The 24863-nt window shown below is 31.1% G+C and overlaps 2 protein-coding genes across 2 annotated transcripts; one reads left to right on the forward strand and one right to left on the reverse strand.

The window, feature by feature from the left end:
• The first annotated feature begins 1991 nt into the window (after positions 1-1991).
• Positions 1992-6975, forward strand: LOC113401637 (regucalcin-like). Its single transcript, XM_026641629.2, has 6 exons — positions 1992-2204; positions 3006-3141; positions 4984-5187; positions 5790-6008; positions 6380-6492; positions 6615-6975. The coding sequence occupies exons 1-6, from the start codon at positions 2118-2120 to the stop codon at positions 6861-6863; spliced, it is 1008 nt and encodes a 335-aa protein (XP_026497414.2). The 5' UTR covers positions 1992-2117; the 3' UTR covers positions 6864-6975.
• Positions 6976-9679: 2704 nt separating this feature from the next.
• On the reverse strand, positions 9680-24669 carry LOC113401638 (mitochondrial glutamate carrier 1-like). The gene is made up of 8 exons (XM_064217978.1): positions 24499-24669; positions 23800-23861; positions 20315-20449; positions 19601-19750; positions 15179-15312; positions 14639-14837; positions 10822-10962; positions 9680-10057 (listed from the first exon to the last, which is right to left on the reverse strand). The coding sequence occupies exons 2-8, from the start codon at positions 23841-23843 to the stop codon at positions 9919-9921; spliced, it is 942 nt and encodes a 313-aa protein (XP_064074048.1). The 5' UTR covers positions 23844-23861; positions 24499-24669; the 3' UTR covers positions 9680-9918.
• Positions 24670-24863: the final 194 nt, after the last annotated feature.

Here is a 24863-nt window from a genome sequence, read left to right on the forward strand (position 1 = left end):
AAAGCTACCACCGGTTCGGAATGTAGATTATACCGAGAGGAACCGGCAAGAAACTCAGTAGTTAGGTACTCTTTTTCAACATCTAAAAATACAGTCATGTTAGTCAAACACAATTATATATGTATGTTATGTCTCCTGCCTGGAAGTCAATACTTCTTCTAATATACTCTTCTACTTCTTCTACTACTTCTTTAAATAGTAACGGTAACGAGTTCTTGGCGGTTCTTCTCGGTAGAATTTGCATTCATAAGTGGATTTATGAGCTTACTGAAATGAGGAATATGTATTTTGATTTTGCTTGTCATAGTTTGCGCTTTTATACTTTGTCTAGTAGATTTTTATTACGTATGTACTTATATAAGTAAAAAAAATTACGAAAATATTTCTTTCGTGACACGAACGAAATTCTATTTTCGTTTATAGCGTGCAGCACGCGGAAACAAACGATATTAATTCACAACTCTGAATAAGAATGACTTGCGAACTATATTGCGTTATTGCGAACAAAATTAATAGCTCATTGTCGAAGCCCAATTTAAGGAGACAATGGTGAAGCTCGTAGCGCAAAAACACGTACTACATTTATAAATATGGTCATCGATGCGAAAATAAAACCTATTAAATAAAGGGATTTTGGTATACTGATATTTTTTTGACTGTATTATACCGCTTGACATTTAGCATAATCATCAGTCAACTTACTTACAAAAAAATCCGTAAAGTAGGTACCAGTCTGTAATTGTCCCACTGATGGGCTAAAGTCTACTTTCGTTATGAGAAAAAACTTTGTTCTTTTTTATTCCAATGCAGGTTTATGGACACACATGTGGCTGATTTTCAACAAACAACTGGGTACCTCATGCTTTCCTTCACCGCTGCATACTATGAATTATAAAAATACACACACATGAAAATTCAGTTTGCTTGCCTGGGTTTGAATTTGCAATCATCGGTTAAGAGTCATGTGTGTGCCACTGGATCATCCTAGCTCTTTTAATGCATATTGCGCTCAGTAATTCACAATAATAACAACCATACCTTACCTGCTTTATATATTTATTATAAAATTACGAATAGTTAAAATATTGGATATATCATGAAAAGTCTTATCTAATCGAAGTCAACTCTATTGATCTACAAAAAGATATAATTTCCTGAGATGCGAAGGTTACGACCGTGGATTCACAGACCGCTGATTCGTATTCAATTGTATCAATCAATTCAATCGTATAAATTGTAAAGAAAATGTGAAAAGATTCTACAATTATTTAAAAAAAAACATTTATCGCTTTACGTTTTAACATTAAAGCTTGAAATTAAAAAATGTTTATTTTTATCTGTTTGATTAAACTATCATTACATACACAAAAAAGAAATATATTATATAGCATAAGGTCATTAATTAATACCTATAATCATAGATGAAAAGTACAGATAACCTTTTTGATCAAAGTTTCCAATCCGGCAAAGCTTTCTTAGCTTCCTTCATGGACCAAGATATGTCGATTCTATAATAAAAATTTTGCAGATATTTACCAATGAAATGATTTAAATTGTATGTTAAATTCATTAATAAATAAACTTACCCAATGTTAATTAGTCAACGCAAGATTACAATTGTAATTAATTACAGAACATTATACCTAGCCATATTATTTTATTTTATAAATACCTAACTGGCGAGTATCATGTCGGTTCTTCTAGGTAAATCTTCAGTGCAAAAAAATGGTGTAATGCTTCCACATTGGAAGAAAATATTTTAAAATGAATATTCAGAAGTGCTTGTAAGAGCTTACTAGAATAAAGTTTGTTATGATTTAGCAATGTATATTTCTTGTGGTATGTAATGGTTTGGTAATACATAACACTTATTTTTGTAACGATTCCCAAACGAACAGAACGTTGTGAAACAAAAGTAGGCTTAAATTATATTATATGAATTTAAGGTGCACTATAAACAGTAATTGAATCTCGTGAAATGATGAAATTAAAGGTCGATCTCCTGTTTGCACAGCTCTTGTAAAGTATTTAGCAACATCTTACCATTGAACGAGTAACAGCGAGACAAGTGAGACGTACTTACGAATTGCACACACGAATTTATTGTGAATAGAAACATGTGGATAAAAATTACTGTTTTGACTGTGTTCCTCGTGATTATAACCGTAGGTTCATTTAGGTCGACTACACCACTTATAAAGAATGTAAGTAGGTTAGTTACATTTACTTTAGGATTTGTGTTAAGGCTAAGTACTATATTCAGTACCAAGTTTATAACGATATTGAAGCTTTCTCAGTAACTTCTCGACCTTGTCACACGTTCGTTAAGATCATATTGTAGAAATATTCAGATGTTTTTATATAGTTTAGGTTTTTTTTATTATTATTATTACGTACATATTCTAAACCTAATTGGTTGAAAATTTTCTGCTTCCAAGATCGTTGGTTCAAATCCAATATGTAAAAAGTTGTTTCTTTGTAAAATTACGTTAAGTATGTATATACGTACGTTGATTCTGAGCCTGAAATCTTTCCGGTCATGTCCTTTTTTTTTTTTGTATCGTGTATGTAGTAGTGCAATAATTTAGGATGTTATACTGAGCATAGGTAGCTGTTGGCCCTATTGACCTTCACAGCGTCAGCGGACGTTGGGGCGAGTACTAGACTCAGCCGTTTGAAGTTTGAGCCCTTTCGACCTCTAGAGTGACGATCGTCCTGAGGGTGTCTCCTACGAGATCGGTCCTCGGCTCATAACGTAGTCGGTGAGGTCCGTCGGATTAATGTCCCATAATATTATAAAGGACAGGAAATAGACAGTGCACCTGTGTTTGCGCAAACATTTGCAGGGATTGTGCTCCAATATATCCTGCAGGGATGGCTATTCTCATTTACAAATGGACACCGTAATACGACGACGACAACAATTGACGACAATCGAAAAGTAACGACATCATACCATACGAGTGTCTTGTTTTATGAATCCTGACAAAATTTATTTTTTATAGGTTTATCGTGGTGGGGAACACTTTGAAGGTCCACACTTTGCAAAGGATGAAGGAGCTCTGTATTGGGTAGACATTTCACAGCAAAAGGTTTATAGACTTGACGTGGACACAGGAAATATCACTAGAAAGAACATAGGTATTTTAATTTAATAATATTTTAATATGTATTCTATTAGGTACATTACCTATGTTTTATGTCGCACAAATATGTTGATATATATTTATATATTTGGAAATATTATTAACATTAAGTCCAGTTAGTAAATTAAAAGTAAATAAATACAAATAGGAATTAAAAATAATTACTGTAAAAATCTTGACAAAGAATGCTAGCAGCATTTCCCTGTTGAAACGCAATTCCGATCCTCTCGCCAAAAAACGAACCAGCCCTCCTGTCACCAGTGGAGGCAATGAGGCGAGGTATTATATTTTAATTAATTAATTAAGCCTGTGTGGCAAATGGCATAATATATATATTGAATCCCTCTTGAGTCTAGCGGCTACATTAGTTAAAAAGCCACAGATCGTGTTCGATTTGCCTTATTATCGGATTATGAGAGCGAGGGAATAGAAAGTGCCCTTGTGTTGGTGCACGTACTCGTATCTGTACACAACGAGTTTAAATAACATATTCTGCGCCGTTGGCTAGTCTCTCTGGTCTCCTTGTATTAGAATTTTTCCTAATCATAAATTCATATATCACGAGTAACAGAAAAATTGTCTAGATTAATGTATATACTTTATATATATTTTATACATATCCAGTCATTAAAAATAACCACCGTAAATACTAAGAGAAAAAACTATCTTTATCGCAAAAATACTTTATTTTATCTATTGCGGTTAAGTTGAGTTATTAACTATTACAATCGTATGATAATTTTGTAAAACTTACTTGCGTAAAATTGACGTTTTGGCAATACACTGGCATTAATAAAAACGATATATAAGTACTTACAAATAGAAATTTACTTTGCTCAAATAGGTGTACCGTAAATAAAAGATACTTACTACTAATAACATGTTTTGAAATCCATTGATTTGAAATTAAACATAGCTACTCCGTCCACAACGCTCACTGAGAAAGTTTTTTTGTTGGATCACTCTGCATCTTTTACTGTATTTTTCACGGGGAATTTTTGGATAAATCCCGACCTCTGGGTTTTAACCTTCGGATATCATGTCAGAATTCTAAGTTTCATCCGCACCATCTTTATATTCGAAAATCCACCACAGCGCGATTTTCGCAATCACTGTGGAAACGAGCGGTTTTTCCGAGCCGATACAACTTAGGAACCTTCAAGAAAAGAGCCTGCTCATTTCTTAAAGGCCAGCAACGCACATGCAAGCCTTCCGGTGTTGCAGATGTTCGTGGGCGGTGGTAGTCACTTTCCATCAGATAAGCCTTCTGCTCACAAAAATATAAAATGAGAAAGATAAAGGGGTCAAGGTTAAAACCCGCTACCTTCACATTTTTTATGTGATATAAGATCCTATTAATTTCTTACTTAGGTTTAAAGTGTCTTTGAATTTTAAACGTTTTGTAATTATCTGGAACGAAAAGTATATATATTTCAAAATTTTTTATGGTGTTCATGACAATAATATATATACAAGTAGAAGTTAGGTAGAATACTATTTATCGACATTATGTTTTTTGTCTATACCTACTAACCTACTTATGTACGTAGTACAGAAGTAGTACATACATTATTATTAATAAGGAGTTATTTCTCTTTACCTATTCGTATGCGTGCGTCAAATCTTACAAATGAATCGTATCTAAGTTCGTATCTAAGTACAAATTGAATGAACTGAAATTTTACACACACTATGGTGTTCATGACAATACAATCTAATTCATAAGCTTACTTTTTTTGTTTTGCTTCAGTAACTAAAATATATGAAAGCTTGCTTTTAAATATATTTTTATTATTAAAGCTTTATTTTTATTTTATCATAAACAATGTGATTACAGGATATGGTCCAGTTAGTCTTGTAATAAGAGTAAAAGATTATCCCAAGTTAGTGTTAGTGACGTCTAGAACAGAAGTGTACTTTCTGTCGTGGGATGCGAAGGATGAAGATACATCATTAAGACTACTTAGTGCAGTAGATATCGGCTTTCCTGACAATAGATGTAATGATGGAAAAGTTGATGCTAAAGGAAGACTTTGGCTTGGTAAGATATATTTCTTTTTATCTATTTTACAAATTGTGAACTACGGCAGAAATTAAAATGTTTTTTTTTTTTTAATTATAAAATAAATTATGATGCAGTAATAAAATATAAGCAGTATGAATGTAGGACAATAACATAGTGTACCCAGATTATATCTATACTAATAATATAAAAAGGTAAATTTTGTTGGTTTGTATGTAATCTTCGGAACGCAGTAACCAAATAATACTTTTTCACTGTTAGAACGCTACATTATTCCTGAGCGCTTATATATTATAATATAGCGAGTATAAATTATTTTTACATCATATCATTTTCTTTATTACAAAATATCACCCGTGCTTAGCTGGTGCAGGTCGCTTGTATATAATAATGTTTGATGGACGATAAAAAGATATACTCATTATTTTTTTGTTGTTATATTAGCATACTTTTCCTTATCGTATCTCATGTATGTGCATAAATATTTGTTTTCAATTAAAATCAATTTATCGATGTATTTCTAATCGATAAAAATTCGATTGAGAGTGACGAGAAAAAGTTTCAAAATACAAAACTAGTTTTAAGAATAAGATTTTTATTAAATTGATTTTTTATGATAGGAACAATGGGTAAAGAAGAAATGGGAACAGTGGACAAAGATCAAGGATCACTGTATATGATAACAGAGAATGATTACATTAATCCTGAAACGAAAGTACGGCCCGTGTCAATATCAAACGGTATAGCTTGGACTGCAGATAATAAATTCATGTTTTATATCGACTCGGCTACAAGAAACATTGATGTATTCAATTTCGATTTAGAAACTGGCACTATAAGTAAGTAATTCAATTTAATGTTTCTAGAATGTACGTTAACTCGTTTCTTTATTTGATGCAAAATAAGACTTTAACGACTTGGTTGTCAAACTTAAAAGGGCTACTTTTAAATTATTTTTTTCATGTTATTTATGAATAATAATTGCTTCCTTCATTTTGAAGGATCGATAATTTATTTTAAAAGGAAAACGTAACCAATATGTATCTTAACAAAATGACGAAACCAAACTACAAACACACCAATATAAATTACTAATGTAACACAACTTGTGTGGTAATTAATAATAACTGGCATTGAAGTGGTAAAATTTAAATATTTAAAATAACGAAAAAGGAATTTAATTTAATGTTATAATACATATATATTTCAGAAAATAGAAGAGTATTGTTCAGTTTCCAAGCAAACAATGTCACTGGTGTTCCTGATGGCATGACTATTGATAGAGATGGAAATCTATGGGTAGCGTGTTATGGTGGTGGACTGGTAATATCATAATTAAATAATAAACTTTAAATAAATAAGAGTTTGTCAGAATTTGATAAAATCAGAATCTTTCAATCCAAGACATATTATAATATAGTCATATATATTATTATTATTTTTAGGTCATCAAAATAGATTCAAGAGCTGGTAAATTAATGGAACAGCACAAGATACCAGCCAGTCAGGTGACTTCAGTGATGTGGGGAGGATACGACTATTCAATTCTTTATGTGACCACAGCTAATCGTGGTCTCAATCCAGTTCAAAAGGCTCAGGAACCAGAAGCTGGATCATTATTTGCCATATACAATACAGGAGCAACAGGATTTCCTGAGAATCAATTTGTCTTCGGTAATGCTGATAAATATTAAGCTACGTCTAATTTTTTTTTTTTAATTTACCTTTAAAAGTTACTGTTATATAGTAAATAAAGTACAGCTACTAATTTGACTGAAAAACGATATGTTGTGTTAAAATAATAAATACCTTAATAAATATAATTTAATCTACGTCGGTATATGTATTTAAAGAAATTTCAATAGTTATTCTTAAAACAATCGTGTTGTTATCGCATTACAAATAAAATGAAATCGAATAAAAAACCATACATAACTTTAATAATAATTTATTGAACATCTATATCTAAAACAGTTTCAATTTAAAGTAACGGAAGCATGACGCCATTATTAATACCACGACTACATTCCATGAACATCAATTTTATTATTTCATAGTTTATTTTGTATATTTTGAATACGATATCTAACTAAATGTTCTTAAAACAAATCATATATAGTTTTATCTATTTGACAAAATATATTTGAATTTTCAAATTACAATAGCAAGCTAAAGCATGGACTAATTTACCGTCGCTACGGACGAAATTAATTTCACTAAACAATAGCGAAATTAAGTATATTATTATTGGAATTAAGCGGAATTTTGAATTAACATAATTTAAACGTATAAATGACTAGCTAATGTTTTGTCTTTTATTGGCACTTCCCGTAGCAACAGATTATAAATATACGTAACAACATATTATTAATTTAATATCAATTTAAAATGCATATACATACGTATGTAGTCATTACACAGAAAGTTACGCAAAGCCTAATAAACATGACAAAACATTAAATTTAATTGCTTATATGAGTAATATGGTAAACATGAGCAGATTTTGATGATAAAAATATATTTTACAGATAATATATAATTTATTTGACGTAAGCTATTCTCCTTTGCCAGGGTTCGGTTTAATTATGAAACGAATAAAATGTACTTTTATATGAGGATTTTAACATTGCCAACAGGATAAATTAAGAAGTCACTTCTCCTGCGATATTATTCTTTAGTTTTATAACCATTTATAACCATGATTTGTTATTAATGGACACAATAATCGACTTCATAGTAAACTTTTGAATTGACACGGATTACTATCTAGAGGAAGATGTCTATTCAACACTTACAATACTTACGATTACGTCTGATATAATTTTATTATTATTATTGTCAAATCGGTAATTGAACGACATTAAAACCGAGAACGTACGTATAATTACACATCGATACATATATAATACCACATAAATGTTACACACACAGTGGAACCACATTAGCTTTGGATCTATCTTAATATATTTAATAATATCAATTATACTGCAATCTGAAGTTGCCAGTAAAAAAAAAATACATTATTTTTATTTAAACTTTTAATATGTTAATTTATAGAGGTTATATTGTGATTCAGTATAATTATGTCATTGGACAAAAACTAGAAGGGTTTATGTCAAATAGGAACGGTATGAATACGCGATCATACCTACACAGTATATATATATCATCATGATATTCAATATTCTGATACCCTTCGGATAAGCTCTTGCACTATTAGATACACGTATTCGTTTTAATACCTTTAATTTCGTCGACATATATGTCAATAACAACGTGATAATTTTATATTTATTTATATATCTAATATTGAATTAATTTTTGTTATACAATTAAAAACAAACAATGTATATTGTAGTCTGTTTTTCACGGCAGTATAATTTTAACGATGCCAAAGGCGTTATCTATTCTAATAAAAATAATAACTCTTTATAAAAAATTAAATGCACACAATTTATCAAAAAACCAAAGCTAGCTGGGGACTAAGCGTTATATATCACCCGGTGAAAAAACCAGTACATGCTGAGTATAAACCTATAATATCAACAAGTATTAGCTAAGTGCAGTAACTATATTCCTGAGTTACAAAAATGTATCCATTTATGTTTTATTTTAACAAATAAACAGATGATTTGGTTGATTATTGTTAAATTTCAATTGTCATATATACCTCTTAAAATCTTCATTTTTTGTCATACGTTAGAGAGGATTGAGTAGGGCTGCCATTTCTATAATACTCATCCCATTAATGTTCAAAAATAAGACCAATTACATACTAGCCCGATAATTAATATTCAGAAATCACGTCGGACGCTAATAATATTATTGTCAGATCAGAAAACATTTAGAAACTGTAACTCAGAAGTGATAAACATTGTTTTTTTTATAAATGGCTGTTTTGAAAGATACATTATTGTATTGCCAGTTCAAATAAAAAATGTGACTTAAAACTATACATATATATATATATACATAGTTTTAAATACTAGACACACAGATTTTTTTTAGAAATTTTGCTATTTATTTAAATTTACGAGTTTTCAAAATTACCATGGATATTTAAAGTTACGGGCAATTAATTCAAACAGACAAATAGATTTTTTGTTTTTTTGAGATAAATAATATACTGCCTACAAAATTGACAAATAAATTAAACATAAATATTCATAAGTTAAAACATTAATCGCACAGCACAAATATTAAAATTAATTTTTAATAATAAAATATTATAATTAAAACTGAGTCATGTTCAACGTGACTACACAAAAGTAATTTTCTATAATTTAACCTAAAAATTTGCTAATAAAAAATATAACACATTCTTAATTTAAATTAAACAAAAATAGTGTCTTTGTCCTTCGAAATACATAATAATTAACCTTGAGACATGGAGCAATGTGACCAAATTAAAATTACACGCACTATTTTACACTAACTAAAAAAAAAAAAAAATTTCAAAAATGGAACCATTTTGCTAGAAGCATTCATCTAGTATTCAGACATTTTTGTCGAGTACATTTAATTTATCAGCCAAACTCTCTTTATATGTCCATCTCAAAACACTACAATTCTACGAATAGTTTAGCTTTATATATGCCTGCCGCCATATGTTTTTTTTTTAAATGCTAAGCAATACAAAATATAAATGTGCGTCGTTTAAAAATAAATGTTTTCTTATTGTTGTGTGGGGGTACGGATGCGAACTCATTACAGGCGGGGCAAGAATGGTTTTCATACTGCTGTTTGTTTTTATTTGATGCCGAGGTAGTTTTCGGCTAAACCTATGTAGTAAATAGATTGAGCTATGCCGAACAGCGGCGCAATTACTATCATTCGACAAGCTCCACCCTTAAAGAATGCCGTTGGACCTTCCTGCATCATAGTTTTCCTGAAAAATAAAATCAAGTATTTTTAAATAATTATAAATCGATATGATTAATAACTAACATAAAATAATAACTATCAAAATTATTTAATTTTTTTTTTAATATAAGCATATCATGACAAAAATTTGTCAGCCTAACACTTAAGACTAATAAATGTTTTCATACATAAATTATTATTAATGTATGTAAAAATTTATTATATCTTTCTGGTAGGGCTTTGTACAAGATCGTCTGGGTAGGTACCACCATCAGATATTCTACCGCAAAACAACAATACTTAGTATTGTTGTGTATACCGTATAACTTATTCCAGAGGACCAGCGAGTTTCGGAGAAGGTTCAGTTTATAATATTATTATTTAAGTAGTTGCGCTTCGCAGTTTCACCTCAGGTTTAGAGTAGGCTAGATACCAAATGTTCATAAGATATTATGAAAACCGAGCGTGTCATCTTTTTATACCTACGATGATGTCATCCCAGCCTTATTTGAACATCATGATAAATATTTTAAAATTACTGCTGCTATTGGTGGAATAAAATTACTTACGGATGGTAGGTAATATCTCAATAGTCTCGATTTACATAGTTAGTTTATAATGCACAGCTACACAACTACAAACTACAGCAGTTGCGCGTCAAGTTTTTGGACAGCGCAAACTTCAGAACGCTTGGTCGGACAGCTTGTAGTATCTAGCTTACTCCAAATCGATTTTCACTTGCTTTCATTGCAATTGTTCTTGTATAAGTAAAGTGTAAAATAAACTCACGTGACGCAATCTACTATAGAAGTGTACTGTCGCTCGTTTGAGCCCTTTGTGATGGTCTGCATGCGAGTCTTCACCACGTCCATGGGGTTGACAGATAACGCAGCAGTGGAACCAGCAGCGCAGCCGGAGAGGAACGACCACCTAAGAACAAGTAAAATATATACATTTATTTAATTTAATATATACAGTCATAGAAAACTAATTAATATATTGTAAGTTCATGCCAGTATAAAGTAGATTATGTTTTATAATTTGAGAACTCATTACTCGTCAACGATATTTCGTTGCTAATATTGGGAAGCCTTACCACGTTAACAATGCTTCATTGTACTCTAAGCCTAATTTTAAGCTAAAATATGTAATACTTTTAGGTAGAACTTGTACGCTATGCTTTTTTATTCTGTTCTTCCAAGGCGTTCGCTAACAATAATAATAGTGACATCATGACGGATTTCGGCCGCAGCGGCAATTTTTAAGGGCGACGAGTGTGCGCGCAAACACAGCAGTAATCTCAATTCTCTCCCATAATCCGAAGGGACGGCAAATTCAACACGACCGGAAAGATTTCTAGCGCATGAACAACTGCTTTACGCTTTTGCCGTGGAGTACCCGTTCTGTTTAGTCAAGAGGTTCAAGATGACATAAAACTATTATTAAACATAACATAACATAATCAGCCTGTAAATTTCCCACTGCTGGGCTAAGGCCTCCTCTCCCGTTGAGGAGAAGGTATGGAGCATATTCCACCACGCTGCTCCAATGCGGGTTGGTGGAATACACATGTGGCAGAATTTCGTTGAAATTACACACATGCAGGTTTCCTCACGATGTTTTCCTTCACCGCCGAGCACGAGATGAATTATAGACACAAATTAAGCACATGAAAATTCAGTGGTGCCTGCCTGGGTTTGAACCCGAAATCATCGGTTAAGATGCACGCGTTCTAACCACTGGGCCATCTCGGCGCACTAACCTATTATTGTCGGTTAGAAATATTTTTTTTACTGCTACGTAAAATCAACTTTTGTTTGGTAATCCAGGTTATGAAAATACCATATATGGCTACAAAGTTCTTGAAAAGCGTGCTAGATTATCTGGTGCCAAAAACCCAAAAGCAATCTCGGCTACGAGACTTAGAAAACATTTGGCTACCTTATCTAAAATGATAAGGAGCAACTAGATACATTCATGGGTCATACCAATGAAGATCTTAAGAAATTGTATCGATTGCCAGGTGACGTTTACCAAACCGCCAAAATATCGAAACTTTTAATTCTTATGGAAGACGGCAAAGGAAATGCTTTCAAAGGTAAATCTCTGGACGAAATTGATTTATATATGAATGAGGAGTTAGAAGAAGAAGTCCTTAATAATGATAAAATATTAAACTATGATTTTGAGTATACCGTAAATGTCAACTCTGATTGCGTTCAGCAAATATACAATCAAACTGATTTATCTTAAGCTGGACCATCCGGTTTTCAGAAAATTGAAAAGATGTCACAATTAAATGTCAAAAATAAAATAAACAAAGGAAAAAAAGGAACCTTAGTACCTTGGACAGTAGAGCAGAAGAATGTCGTAACAAAATTTTTCAAACTCCACATTCAAAATCATCAACCACCGAAAAGACACGAATGTGAAAAACTAAAAGAAAAACATGGAGATCTACTTCAAAACAAAGACTGGCTCTAGACCAAACTTTTTGTGCAAAATATTTATTCTAAGAAATGAAAAAATTCGTATTAGTGACGTCTTCATGGGCCGTTAGGATAGACACCTTTTAAACACTAATCGTGTTTTAAAAGATGTGTGATGATTAACATAGATGTTGATGATTAGGAAGATCTTAATATTATTAATATTCATTTTCAGGACTTTTATGAAACCAAAAATGCGATAAATTATTTTGAATGTCTCAGACAGTATTTGTGGATTTTTATTTATATAATATTTGAGTTATTAAAATAATACTAAAGTGGCTGGGTATAGCAATGATTAAGTTTTAAAAATATCTGTTTGTGTTCGTATCTTTTGTGTTTTACAATACTTATCAAATTGTGATTTGAAGACTGATTAAGTGTATTTTAATATTGTTGACTAATTATATTACTTTTAGAATATTGTTGTTAGTTATGTTTCTTTTTTCTTGTCTTAAATAATGAATAATGATTAACATAGAAATTAAAGCGACGTTGATTTGATTGAGAGAATTTTAACAAAATATGTTAATATTCGCTATTATTTTAAGAAAATGATTACCTTGTGATGTATGTTATGTTCAGTGTTTTATTTTTATGAAAGATTTTGACTTATGTATACAAAATGGAAAATAAAGCTTTACTTATATTATGATACGCTTTTTGTTACATGCATTTATAATATATATTTTCGAAAAAAAATTAAAATGAAACATAAAAAAATGTATATTTAATAATAATAATTAAAAATTACACTTCAATTTTCCGGAACTTATTTATATACAGCATTCACTTCTTTGTATTTTACCCACCCATATACACTAACTTACCAAACCATATAAGTAATCTTTCTACTTACCTGTTTACAGCAACTGATGTTAAAAAAATAAGTAGGTGATTTTTTCTACCTGTGTCTATGGGTTTGTCTACTTAAAGATGTATCTTTTTATTTACCCGTGTACGCCACTGCGCCTGTATTATTTAACTGACCTGTTTACACTAACTTACCTGCTTATAATGTTAAACCAACTTACCTAAATGAATGAAATGAATGAAGGCATATATAATGCCTTCATTCTTACTCGTCAACAATAACTTACCCGTACAAAGATATTCTAATTTTTTCTTTGAATATATACTTAAACCTAATCATAATTATCTTTCTGTTTATTTTTTTACACCAATTTACTTATAAATGTTGTCAGCTTACTTATTTCATCTATCATTTTTAATTTCGCTAACCACTATGCCACAGAGACGATAAAATGCAAATTATATACAAACCTAAAATAGTAGGTACTTATGGCTACGGACGCAGTATAAGCATTGGTATAGCTGGAAGCTGGTTGACTAGTACCATGAATACAAGATTACAAAAACAGTATTCGGTATCACTATATTTTCCAAAATAGATGGGTGTAACATTGTTAGCGTAATCTCTGTAATATATACAGGGCATTATATAGAATCGATTTAAGCATAAGTTTTGATGGACGCAGGAGCATTCACGGAGTGTATACAAAGTATACGGAGATATACAGGGTACAAGATGGTTTAGGTGGTGCACGGATGCGCTAAATGACCGGGAAGTTTATGAAATCGAATATTAAAAAATAATATTGAAACGAAATTCTGCGTTAACTCATGAAATTATACAGATATAAACATCATATATACGCATTAAAAACATTTAAAATGTTGTTACATTCAGTGGACGCCGTAGGGTGGTAATTTGGAAAGATGCGAGAAGTCTTTGACGATTTATATATATATATATATATATGCTATATAGCAAAATCAAAATATACTATATTCAAGTAGGCCTTTTCAAGCACTTTTGAATCGTCATTTAACAAACTATATTAAGTGAAGCTACCACCGGTTCGGAATGCAGATAAAAAACACAAAGTCATGTTAGTTAAATACAATTATATATGTATGTATATAATATTTATCCTGTCTGGAAGTCAACAAGTACTATTACATAAACGAGATTTTAATTTTAAAAAAGGATATTCATAAACAGTTTTAGTTTAAAATCGTGAGAAAGAGATATAATCCCGCAAAAGGGGGATATTAATAGAAATAGTTTTAACGTAAGTATGTTCTATAATTACCAGAATGGAGGCGGATCAGTAGGTTTCTCCCTAGGTCCGAGGTCGCTGAGTGTGGCGAATAACGGGAAGTACACGATACTGAATGACACGTCCCTAGCGGCGGTCGCGGTCACCCCCTTGTACAAGCCGAAGATGCCGCGCTCTTTTAAAAGCTGGCGCGTTAACTGCATCGCTGTTATGCGCTCGAATTTGCGACCCTCTGAAAAGAAATATGGATAATTTTAATAATCTTTAGGAGTCCTTTTAAACACATATAACAGATTTGTACTTATATTACGAGAATCAATCATAAATATGACTACGAAGCGAAATATAAAAGTAACATCAATCACACTACGTCATTTCCATGTCATCGCCCCAAATGACGACTGTCTATCAGCAGTACGCGGTAAAAGTAAATTATATAGAATGTCAAATTATTATCATGATTTATGTGATTACGTAACCACAAATTTTATTGCGCCTGCCACCACAAACTTCAATCGGGGAATCCCTACTACTAAACACTAGGACTATTAGAGATCATCACGTCACTCTCACCAGCTTTAGCTTGGGCTGCGACCCTTCCCGCGTCCTGCATCTGAATCTTCAGCAGCTCCATGGGTGTAGTGATGACGATTTGACACGCGCCCGCCATACCGCCAGCGGCCATCTGCCGCACTATTGGTAATGATCTGTACATGGAAATTACAAAGTATAAAAGTTTATCCTGCTAAAGTAACAATTAAAACCACCGTTACTGTATAAAATTCAAAATACATAACTGCTATAAAACGAATTGTGTTATTTATTTTTAATATATCATATACTCTAATTTTGTTATCTAACGTGAGATTTAATTCATTCTTGCTTTCTCTATGACAGCAAATTATCTAATATTAGTCGTTTCCTTAAGCTCGCTTTCTTAATATTTGTTCAATTGGCGGATGTAGTAAAGAAAAATAAACAACTTTGGCATTGAATTGACATGTCATTTTATGTCGAGATCTTATATTTATGGATCTAATTAATAATAACAAAAGGATCCCTGAAAAAAATGCTGTAATATCAATTAATTTGAATAGTGTAATAAATAAATATATTTATATATATATACAGGGTTATTGGTAATTCGACATATTCCCGTTAGGGGTGATTATTTGCGATAATTTTAAGAGTTAAGATATTCAAATTAACGCAAATAGTCACCCCTATCACCTCCTAACGGGAATACGTCAAATTACCAATATATATATATATATATATATATATATGTCGCAGCGTCAGATAATTAAATACTTTGATTGTAATCTTAGTTTTGAGATTTGATTCTGAATGGCCAGTGAAGTCAATCACTCTTTGTCACGTTACAAAAACATAAAATGTCAGTTGTCAAGAAGGAGAAGACAGATGTGGTCGCGGCCAATGAAATATTGTAAAAATCAATATACAATAATCCAGCTATCGATTTGTTGTATTATTTGTGAATATGTATGACGAAGATGGTGACCCCGAACCAAACAATACTGCCGGCTCGCCGTTATATATATATCAATCAAGAGCTGTTTGTAATGCATAATAAAATTAAATGTCTAAAGTTTGCTTATCTTTACTCTACATGCTATTGAAATGAACATTATACATTGGATGTAGTCTCCCATTATACTTAATATGGGAATTTCCACTTTATCAGCTATTACTCAATACAGACGCCGAATAATCTTGATATGCGAGTGGACTGATAATATATAATGCTATTCTTACACACTCGAAATTACTCTCGCATTCTTGTTATCTATATTTAGGCGGCATCACGATTTTAGATTTAACACTCGCTATTATCATTCATGTCAATTGCTAGGTTCGACAATTATGCGAAAATACAAAAATTGATTATTACATTTATTCCTAAATCAACCTAGTAAGATTTATAAGAAGAATATATCTATTTTCTCACTAAAGCACGCCCCTCCGCGACATATTAATTAAAAAAAGAAACCTTAACAAAAATAATCTAATTTGTATTACTGTACTTTTAGCTGTTTCACGCACCCTAAGACTGTAACGGATGATCAAAATATTTAGAGGCAATATTGACAAATGGAGACCTCCTGCTGATGAAATTGACGTACGATTAACGCTAAAGTATCAGCTGATATTCTACCTTCAATTAGACGCTAATGTGTGATGTACTAGTGGATAATGTATTTTTTATTAATTATTGTTAACATTTATTCATCCTCTATAATATATTTGTTGCTTTATTTTAAGATTTCGTTACGCTCAAAATTAGTTCGTATTACTTTGATAATTGAATTCCTGCCAGATTAAAATTACAATTAACACGGTGTTCTTAAGTATTTTAATTAATAAAAACGAGGACGAAACTCACAAATAATATGGTACAAATTATTGTTTCTAATGCAATAGTTCAAATCAAATCAACAACGTAACGAAACGAAACCAAAGACCAAAGCGTGAACAAAAAATGACATTGGAATCGTGATATGTGACTTCATTGTATGTCAATAAAGTTATCATTGTAAACATTAAATCAATTCATAAATGTTATCCATAAAAAAAGTGTAAGATAAATACTTGAGATGTTATTCTAATTATTTTTTTATTATACTCTTCTTGAGATGGGTTTAGTTCTAATATTATAAAATCTCAGGGATTCTATTCCGATCCAACTTCGATTATTCCTCACAAAAATAAAACTCAGGGCCCATTCAACTATTCCAACCATAACAGAAAAAAAGTCAAATAAACAACATTTTACTGCAAATTGATGCGATATAATTGATTGAGAACTTGACTAATTTATGATATTCACTATGGATTTGCGAAAAAATGGCGTTTTGAACGTCGACGAAACTGTTATCGGAATTTTGGATGTAAAATTAAAGTGGAAATAAGTAGTTAAGTGCAATAGTGTTGTATTATAAATAAATATATATGTCGGCGGAAAATCACGTATTTAAGAAAAACACGTGCCCGGAAATGATTGTTTTAATTATTTTTAATATTTGAAAACTGTTTGAAATATTATACCCATCAACATCATAATCAGCCTGTAGTAGTCGACTGCTGGACATAGGCCTCCCCCAATGCGCGCCACTAAGCCCGATCTTTGGCCTTTCTCATCCACTTCCTAACAGCCACCTTCCATACATACGCCGATTCACGGTCTCCACTCTAGAACCTTCTTGCCCCAACGGCTATCAGTTCTTCGACAGTGACCGGCCCACTGCCACTTCACCTCACCTCACTTCCGTTTCACCTCAATCCCTCGTTTCGGATTTGATCCTTCAGAGAATCGCCAAGCATAGCTCTTTCCATAGCCCGCTGAGCGACTTTAAATTTGTGGACCAGCCGCATAGTAAGTGTCCACGTTAGGTAATACGCATTGGTTGAATACTTTCGTCTTCAGGCACTGGGGCATTGGCGACGTGAAGACTCGACCTAATTACCCAAACGCTGCCCAGCCCAGCTGAATCCTTCTATTGGCTTCCCTCTCGAAGTTGTTTTTACCTAACTGCATAATTTGCCCGAGGTATACATACTCTTGAACAACTTCAAGAGGTATAGCGATGACAAAGATCACAATAATTATAATATTTGAAATAATCACACTAATTATAAAACGCGCAGAGCTGGATGTTTAGGCTCTGCGCTATAATTATGTGAAACTTTCAAATCAAAGCATGCCAACTATTCTCAAACACCATATTTTTTTATTTAATAAATTATACACGCTTTAATTTTTTTTTTATAATATTTTTTTATGTTAATAACTAACAAATATATAGCGGCCGATATGGATTTTCTTAGATATTGTTATTAATAAAAGAAGTTCACAAACTACTAGGTATACCCACAAGGAGTGTTCTTGATAGTAACCCTAAGCCACATGAGGGCAGAGGGAGTCAGAGGCGAGCAACGTAATATTTCAGTAATGATATCATTTGGCACGACCAAAATACTTATACCATGAAAACAAACGAATATAGAACAATTGATAATCTTATTCATTATTTATTTTTAGCACAGAATCTTGACCTTAATGGTAAATACGTCTTAAAGTTCGCGAAATGGAAGAGTTGTCAATAAAAAAATAGGGAACAATGTTTTCATTTCAAACAGCATACAATAAGATAGTTAGACACATTTCTAGCCTATTTAAAAAATGTTTTTCATCTCTGCCTTCAAAATGGCAAATATCGACTTGCATGTCTTTTAAAAATTTTCGAAAGAGATGAATCATTATGCAGTGTACTCAAATTGGCGGTATTTTATTCTCCCCCTAATATAGACAGCCGTTTCTTTTTCAGGCGCATGTTTTAATACTAATATTTCGACGATGTCTGCCATTGTGGCCTTAATTGACTGTATTCAATCGGTCCTCGACCTTGCTTCAATAGACCGTGCCGCTGATGAATCGTCTTTTGTAAAAACTAGGAGGATTCCTTAAACGGATTTCATCACACATTATGATTTGAGCGGATTTCCTTTGCTTGATCAATAACGATGTCTAAATACGATGTTTATTTTTCTCCATTATTAAAGTTATATTCTCGATGTTTTTTGAATAATTACTCAAAAAAAAAAAAACTTCATATGCTCAAAACGTGATATGAACGTGAATATACATAAACGAGCATATACTTATACATACTTCAAGTTGAAACGAGTATATACATACTTCAAGTTAGTTTCCAATAAGATGGTACTAAGTAAATATATCTACCACCACCTCTTCACCGCATTCCGCAAATATTTTAACTTCCCAAGTTCCACACGAAAACGCCCCTCCAACTTCGTTAGGGAGTCAAGGCAAAGCTACGTAAGACTAGCTTTTTTGGGTACACTTCAAGTAATAAGTTTTATTGGCATGCTCTCATATTAGTATAATACGAAGATAGTCGGAACTCTAAATTTAAATATCGCCTAGGCTCATATTAAATAATACACAATACATACCCATCAGGAAGAGCGAGATGGTAACGGAACAAATCGTTGGCCGCCAGCTTGATAGCCTTCTCAGGAGTGATTAGAATGATGTTGACCGCGGACCCTCGGTACATACCGAAGTAACCCTCCGCTTTGTATGTCTGTTTGAAGCAATCCAACCTGTAAGGTGAAAATATTTAAGATCACGATAAAAACACGACTAAAACATTACGTTAATCTTTAATGTCTAGTTATTGACAAATGATTTATTAACTACGACTGGGTGAAGAAAGTTTAGTGATATATGACCATAATATTGTCCTGCCCGATATGATAATTTAATTATCTTATTGTAGCGCACAATTATGTGCGCTTACACAAGTGCAATCTCTATTTAACAAACTTCTTAACTCTCACAATACGATGTGACGGCAAATCCGACATGACTGAAAATAGTTCAAGCTCAGAACCAACGACCAAGTATTTTCAGAGGCAAGAGAGTACTTTAACTGTTAACTTCCAAACTCTGAACTGTAACTGAAAATTTCATGAAAGAAAAACTCCAATAAGGGCCGCAGGTCCTTGGCATCTGACAGACAAGAAAAAGGTAGGTTTTTGTCCATCTACATTTATAAAAACGTTTTTCTATGCTGAGCAGATTCACTTGGAGCCAAAACGTGGGACAATAAGGCCATGCTTACCATAAATGCAAGTTAAATAAGTACTTATAAAACTAATAATTACATGTTCTTATATTGTCGTTCGCCATTGGGTCCTACGGTCTGATTCTGTAGTCGCGTCTTCACCAAGTCCAGGGGAAAAACTACCGATACACCGATAATTCCGGCAATGCCTCCATTTATAATTTTTGGTAGCAAACTGAAAACAAACGATGGAACTTGATGAAACTTTAAAAGATGGAAATAGTACCTAACCCTAATATAATCACAATAAGATTTTTTTATTTGTGCAAGGATTTTTGAGAATATTGCGAGCAAACTGAGTAGGCCGGTCTCAAGGCGTGCTCTCCAACACAATCGCATAAACCAATGAAAAATAATCATATTTTTTTTAATAAATTTACTACTTAAATCAATTGTGTTTATATTTATTTTGTTTCAAAATACTGTGAGAAAAACCGTATGCTTTGGACAGAATCCAAAGTAATTAAAAGATACATTTTTCGGATGTCATTGTTCTTAAGAATTTAGGGTTGCATAAGAAAACCAACGAAATTCGGTTTCTGCTCTTCGGAAGTTTAATCCATATTCTTATTCAAATTATAATATTCAAATCTCACAAATACAGCGTAGGACATATTTGCGGTTGTTAGAATACATTAACAACATTGACAAGCGCGTGTTTCTGTATGTGTACGTGGTGTGTGTGTATGTGTATCAGGTGACATAGTAGAGATATTAGATATGAGAGAGAAATTATACTATATAATTATAATGATTTAAATTTTTCGTAAAATATTGCGAGGCGCCAAATGTTACAAATATTCACCGTGGCTTTGCACGGTTAGAGTATTTTTTCCTTTTTAAATATTTCCTGATGTATTTTAAGAGAATCTCAAGTTAGTTATAATCCGATGGTATACCTGCGTCGAATTCAGCCTCCGCTACTCGGAACTTTATAAAAAAATAATTTAAATAAGTAAAAATAAATCCAAATTTTTTTTTCGCACTAAATTTTGACTTATCATAAAACATTCTTGGAGATAATTCATTGCAAATAAAACAAGATGGCACTATGCTATAAATTAAAATATTGTCATTTAGCAATCATCATTGTTGTTGTTAATTGCCTCTAAATAAATATACTAAACTAATTATAAAGATGTTTTTTTTTTTCAACGCGCTAATATAAAGATCTAACTATAATATCACATCACGCTACGAGCCAGGCTTACACCCCTCCCTCCTCAGCAGCAGACAGTTAGTATGTAATATGCAAATAATACATTTTATGTAATAAACCGTAATAAATAAAATAAGTACTCATAATATTATGATCAATTAATAGTATTTCATTAGAAACTCTTGTCGAACATTTCCATCTTTCTTAGATTTATTTTCGATGCAATACTTGTTGTTCTATTGTATAATATATTTTTTATTTTAAATATACGCATAATTAAAAAAATATCGTCGTACAAAATATGTTGTAGAATTACTTATTTAGATAGTCGAAGTTCTTTTACGCTTTTGTGAGTTCATTTTAGAACAAATATTAATCAATAATTAATTCACTTATATGTAATCATAATGCAACCATATCAGTAAATAGATAAACTATGCTTATAGCAATTTGTTAAATATTTATTGTACCTATGATAATTAATTAAATTCAAATTCGAAGCTTACGCATTTTTTCTATGGTAATAATATTATCACAAAAAAATCTTAAAAGTTGCCTTATAATTTAATTTTACACAGTTTTACGGTCACGTCCTGCCGCGGAGCGCAACAAAAATGTCTGGTTTTAATTAAATTATTAACAGTACTTTAATCAAACACAAATGAACCTTAAAAATTCCTTTCCTTTTTAAATAGTTTAATAGTAATAGTAACCATTACAGTCAAGTATAAAATCTTATCAAATCACTGTCATATTAATCTCTTATATTAATCAAGTGTATCGATCTATACCAATCAAAGATAAATGTTGCCTTGCTCGTTTAAATATAAAAAAAGATTCACATTTAAAATAAATGTAACAGCGGATCCTTTCTAAGTTTGTAGCTGTTTCACACAAAGAGTGAGAACAGATATTAAAAAAAAAAAAAAACCCCTAACCAGCAAAGCCTCAAGTATTAAAAAATATAACCCAATCCCAACACACTTGTACATATTTACTGTATAAATTTAAATATATTTGACTGACAAATAAAAATATGAAATGTAACGTTTTGCGAGTGACATTGTTACATAATGTATTGACACTATGTTATTTTAAGGACATTGAAGAAAACAATGGTATTTACTGAAGTCAAACTGCCTATGTATGAAATTAAACTTTATGTTGTTACTAATAGGGAGTAATTTATGTTAATTTAAATGACCTTTATAATCTATTACAAGATCATTCATTACAATTTGTAATATACATATGTGTTACTACTCTATTCAGTGAACATAATAATCTAGTAATCTATATCTTTTTAAGAATAATCACCATTGAATATTATTTACATAATTGACTTATTAATGTAAATTCATAATATAACTAGCCAATATATTATCACCCAAGTTAACAAAACTATAATAAATGTAATTTTTTAATAGTATATATTTACAGCATAATTAGTACCGCATTAACTGTGACTAGTGCCTGTGACCAACTTGAATTGTTTAAATGACTATGTTTATTATCATAGTAGAAATGTGTGTATTGTCTAAATATTATACTGCCAGTACGTATGTACTATACTTCTTGTACATATGGGTTTCTTAGCCCAGTTATTAGTTGTATAAAGTTAGTTGGTCCTTATCTAGTTCAGTCTTTAATTGACCAGTCTAGACAGCCTTACCTTACATATAAATATTTATAAATAGTCTACATCTTTATCAAATAACATAGGATTACAAATCAATACACATATAATATATATAAAGATCAGTAAATATAAGCACATGTCAGTCTGCATTATTCTGTGAAACTGGTTTTTTTATTTACATATCTTCTTATATACTTGGTTATAAGGTGGTAATTTACTATTGATATAAATGATTAACATACCTACTAACATTTAAATGAAATAGTATTAATACATATTAGGATTACTTTAAAGTGGAGTAATTAAAGTAAAACTAATTGTTTATACTTTTAATTAAGGACTTTTTATGATTTTTTTTTTAATTGCTGCACAATTAAACAAAAACCATTTAAAATTGTGAGGAGAAAGAACAATAGCCTAAGAGTCGGGATTAAACCAATAACTTTGACATTAGTATGTACCCTTGAATTCACACTCAAATATTTCTAAATTTTAGTATTAAACAATAAACTTAACAAAAAAGAAAAATTTGGGATAATGATAAATTATATATGTATATCATTTTCATATACTATGATGATTAACATTAAAATATAATGAGCAAAAGAACTCAAAGCAGTATTTAATTTTAATAATATTTAAAGAGAATGTTTAATTTATATGTCAAAGTTACATCACATATATCCAAAATTGTATAAGCACTCACTTAAACATAATCTATACTTACTTAAATTGTTGCGGGGGTGGTGCATTTGTTTTGGAACCACTCATTCTTAATTTTTTTAAAACCTGAATAAACATAAAAAAATTAAAAAAAAAATCAAGTAATCCAGAAAGCAGCAGCGTAACATAAATACGTTTCATTCTTCGTACTTTATAAGTAGGTAGGTAAAATTTCCATTATAATTTTAAAACTATGAAAACAGGCCAGAAAACTAATGCCTTTTACACATATAAATACGATAGAAGTAGGAAGATTTTTTAGGTGACTGTGCACTGTTCAATATAAATATTTTCAATAAATGTTACTTATAATTTTCTAAAAAATATTTTAAGAAATTAATAATTTGATAAACCTTTTCGGAACTAAATTATAAATATTAATTGATACTTTTGCTAAAAATATAACTTTTTACAAAATATATTTTGTACTCGCCTAAAACGAATAACTTTAACAATATGAATAGCATTAAAAAATTAATATGATAGAGACAATTTCATTCACGAAAAAACGGAATGTCTTTCTTTGGCATTATTTAGCAATACTGATTGTGGTATGTTTAATAAAGAGACATAATAATAAAAGATATGATCAGTTTTTTTGACAAGACAAATTGATTTTTTTAAAAAACATTAATTTTAAACTCAAAACAAAATGTTTTTTCGTTTTTACGTAATCTAGACGGTAAAAAAAATTCATACATACCTCTTCTCAATTACTACACACACAATTTTAAATACTGCAAATAATTTTGATCAGAAAAATGGCATAGCGAATTTGGTCTTTAAAAATTCTAATTATTGAACAACCTCAATCGATAGCTAGACAACCGGAAGAGGTTTTGCTGCAATTCCTATTGACATGAAAATGTCACTATAGAAGTTAAGAAGTATTGCCAGTATATTTTACGGCAATACCTTTTTAGGTATTGCCCTAAAATTATTAAACTGACATATGTAATATTATTATTTTGTATGTCAGTGGCTCTAACATAAAATACAAAATCATTATATCGATTATTTTGTATTTTTATGACAATACTTTATTATTTTCATATTTATCGGACGAAA

Source organism: Vanessa tameamea, chromosome 20, assembly GCF_037043105.1.
Source record: "Vanessa tameamea isolate UH-Manoa-2023 chromosome 20, ilVanTame1 primary haplotype, whole genome shotgun sequence".
In the NCBI taxonomy this organism is placed as follows: Eukaryota; Metazoa; Arthropoda; class Insecta; order Lepidoptera; family Nymphalidae; genus Vanessa; species Vanessa tameamea.

Coding starts and splice junctions, on each gene's coding strand:
- LOC113401637 (XM_026641629.2), top strand. CDS start 2,118: ATGTGGATAAAAATTACTGTTTTGACTGTGTTCCTCGTGATTATAACC. Junction 2,205..3,005: donor CTACACCACTTATAAAGAAT/GTAAGTAGGTTA, acceptor TATTTTTTATAG/GTTTATCGTGGTGGGGAACA. Junction 6,009..6,379: donor TTTAGAAACTGGCACTATAA/GTAAGTAATTCA, acceptor TATATATTTCAG/AAAATAGAAGAGTATTGTTC.
- LOC113401638 (XM_064217978.1), bottom strand. CDS start 23,843: ATGAGTGGTTCCAAAACAAATGCACCACCCCCGCAACAATTTAA. Junction 15,313..19,600: donor CATCTCGCTCTTCCTGATGG/GTATGTATTGTG, acceptor TTCCATGTACAG/ATCATTACCAATAGTGCGGC. Junction 14,838..15,178: donor CGCAGCCCAAGCTAAAGCTG/GTGAGAGTGACG, acceptor ATTTCTTTTCAG/AGGGTCGCAAATTCGAGCGC.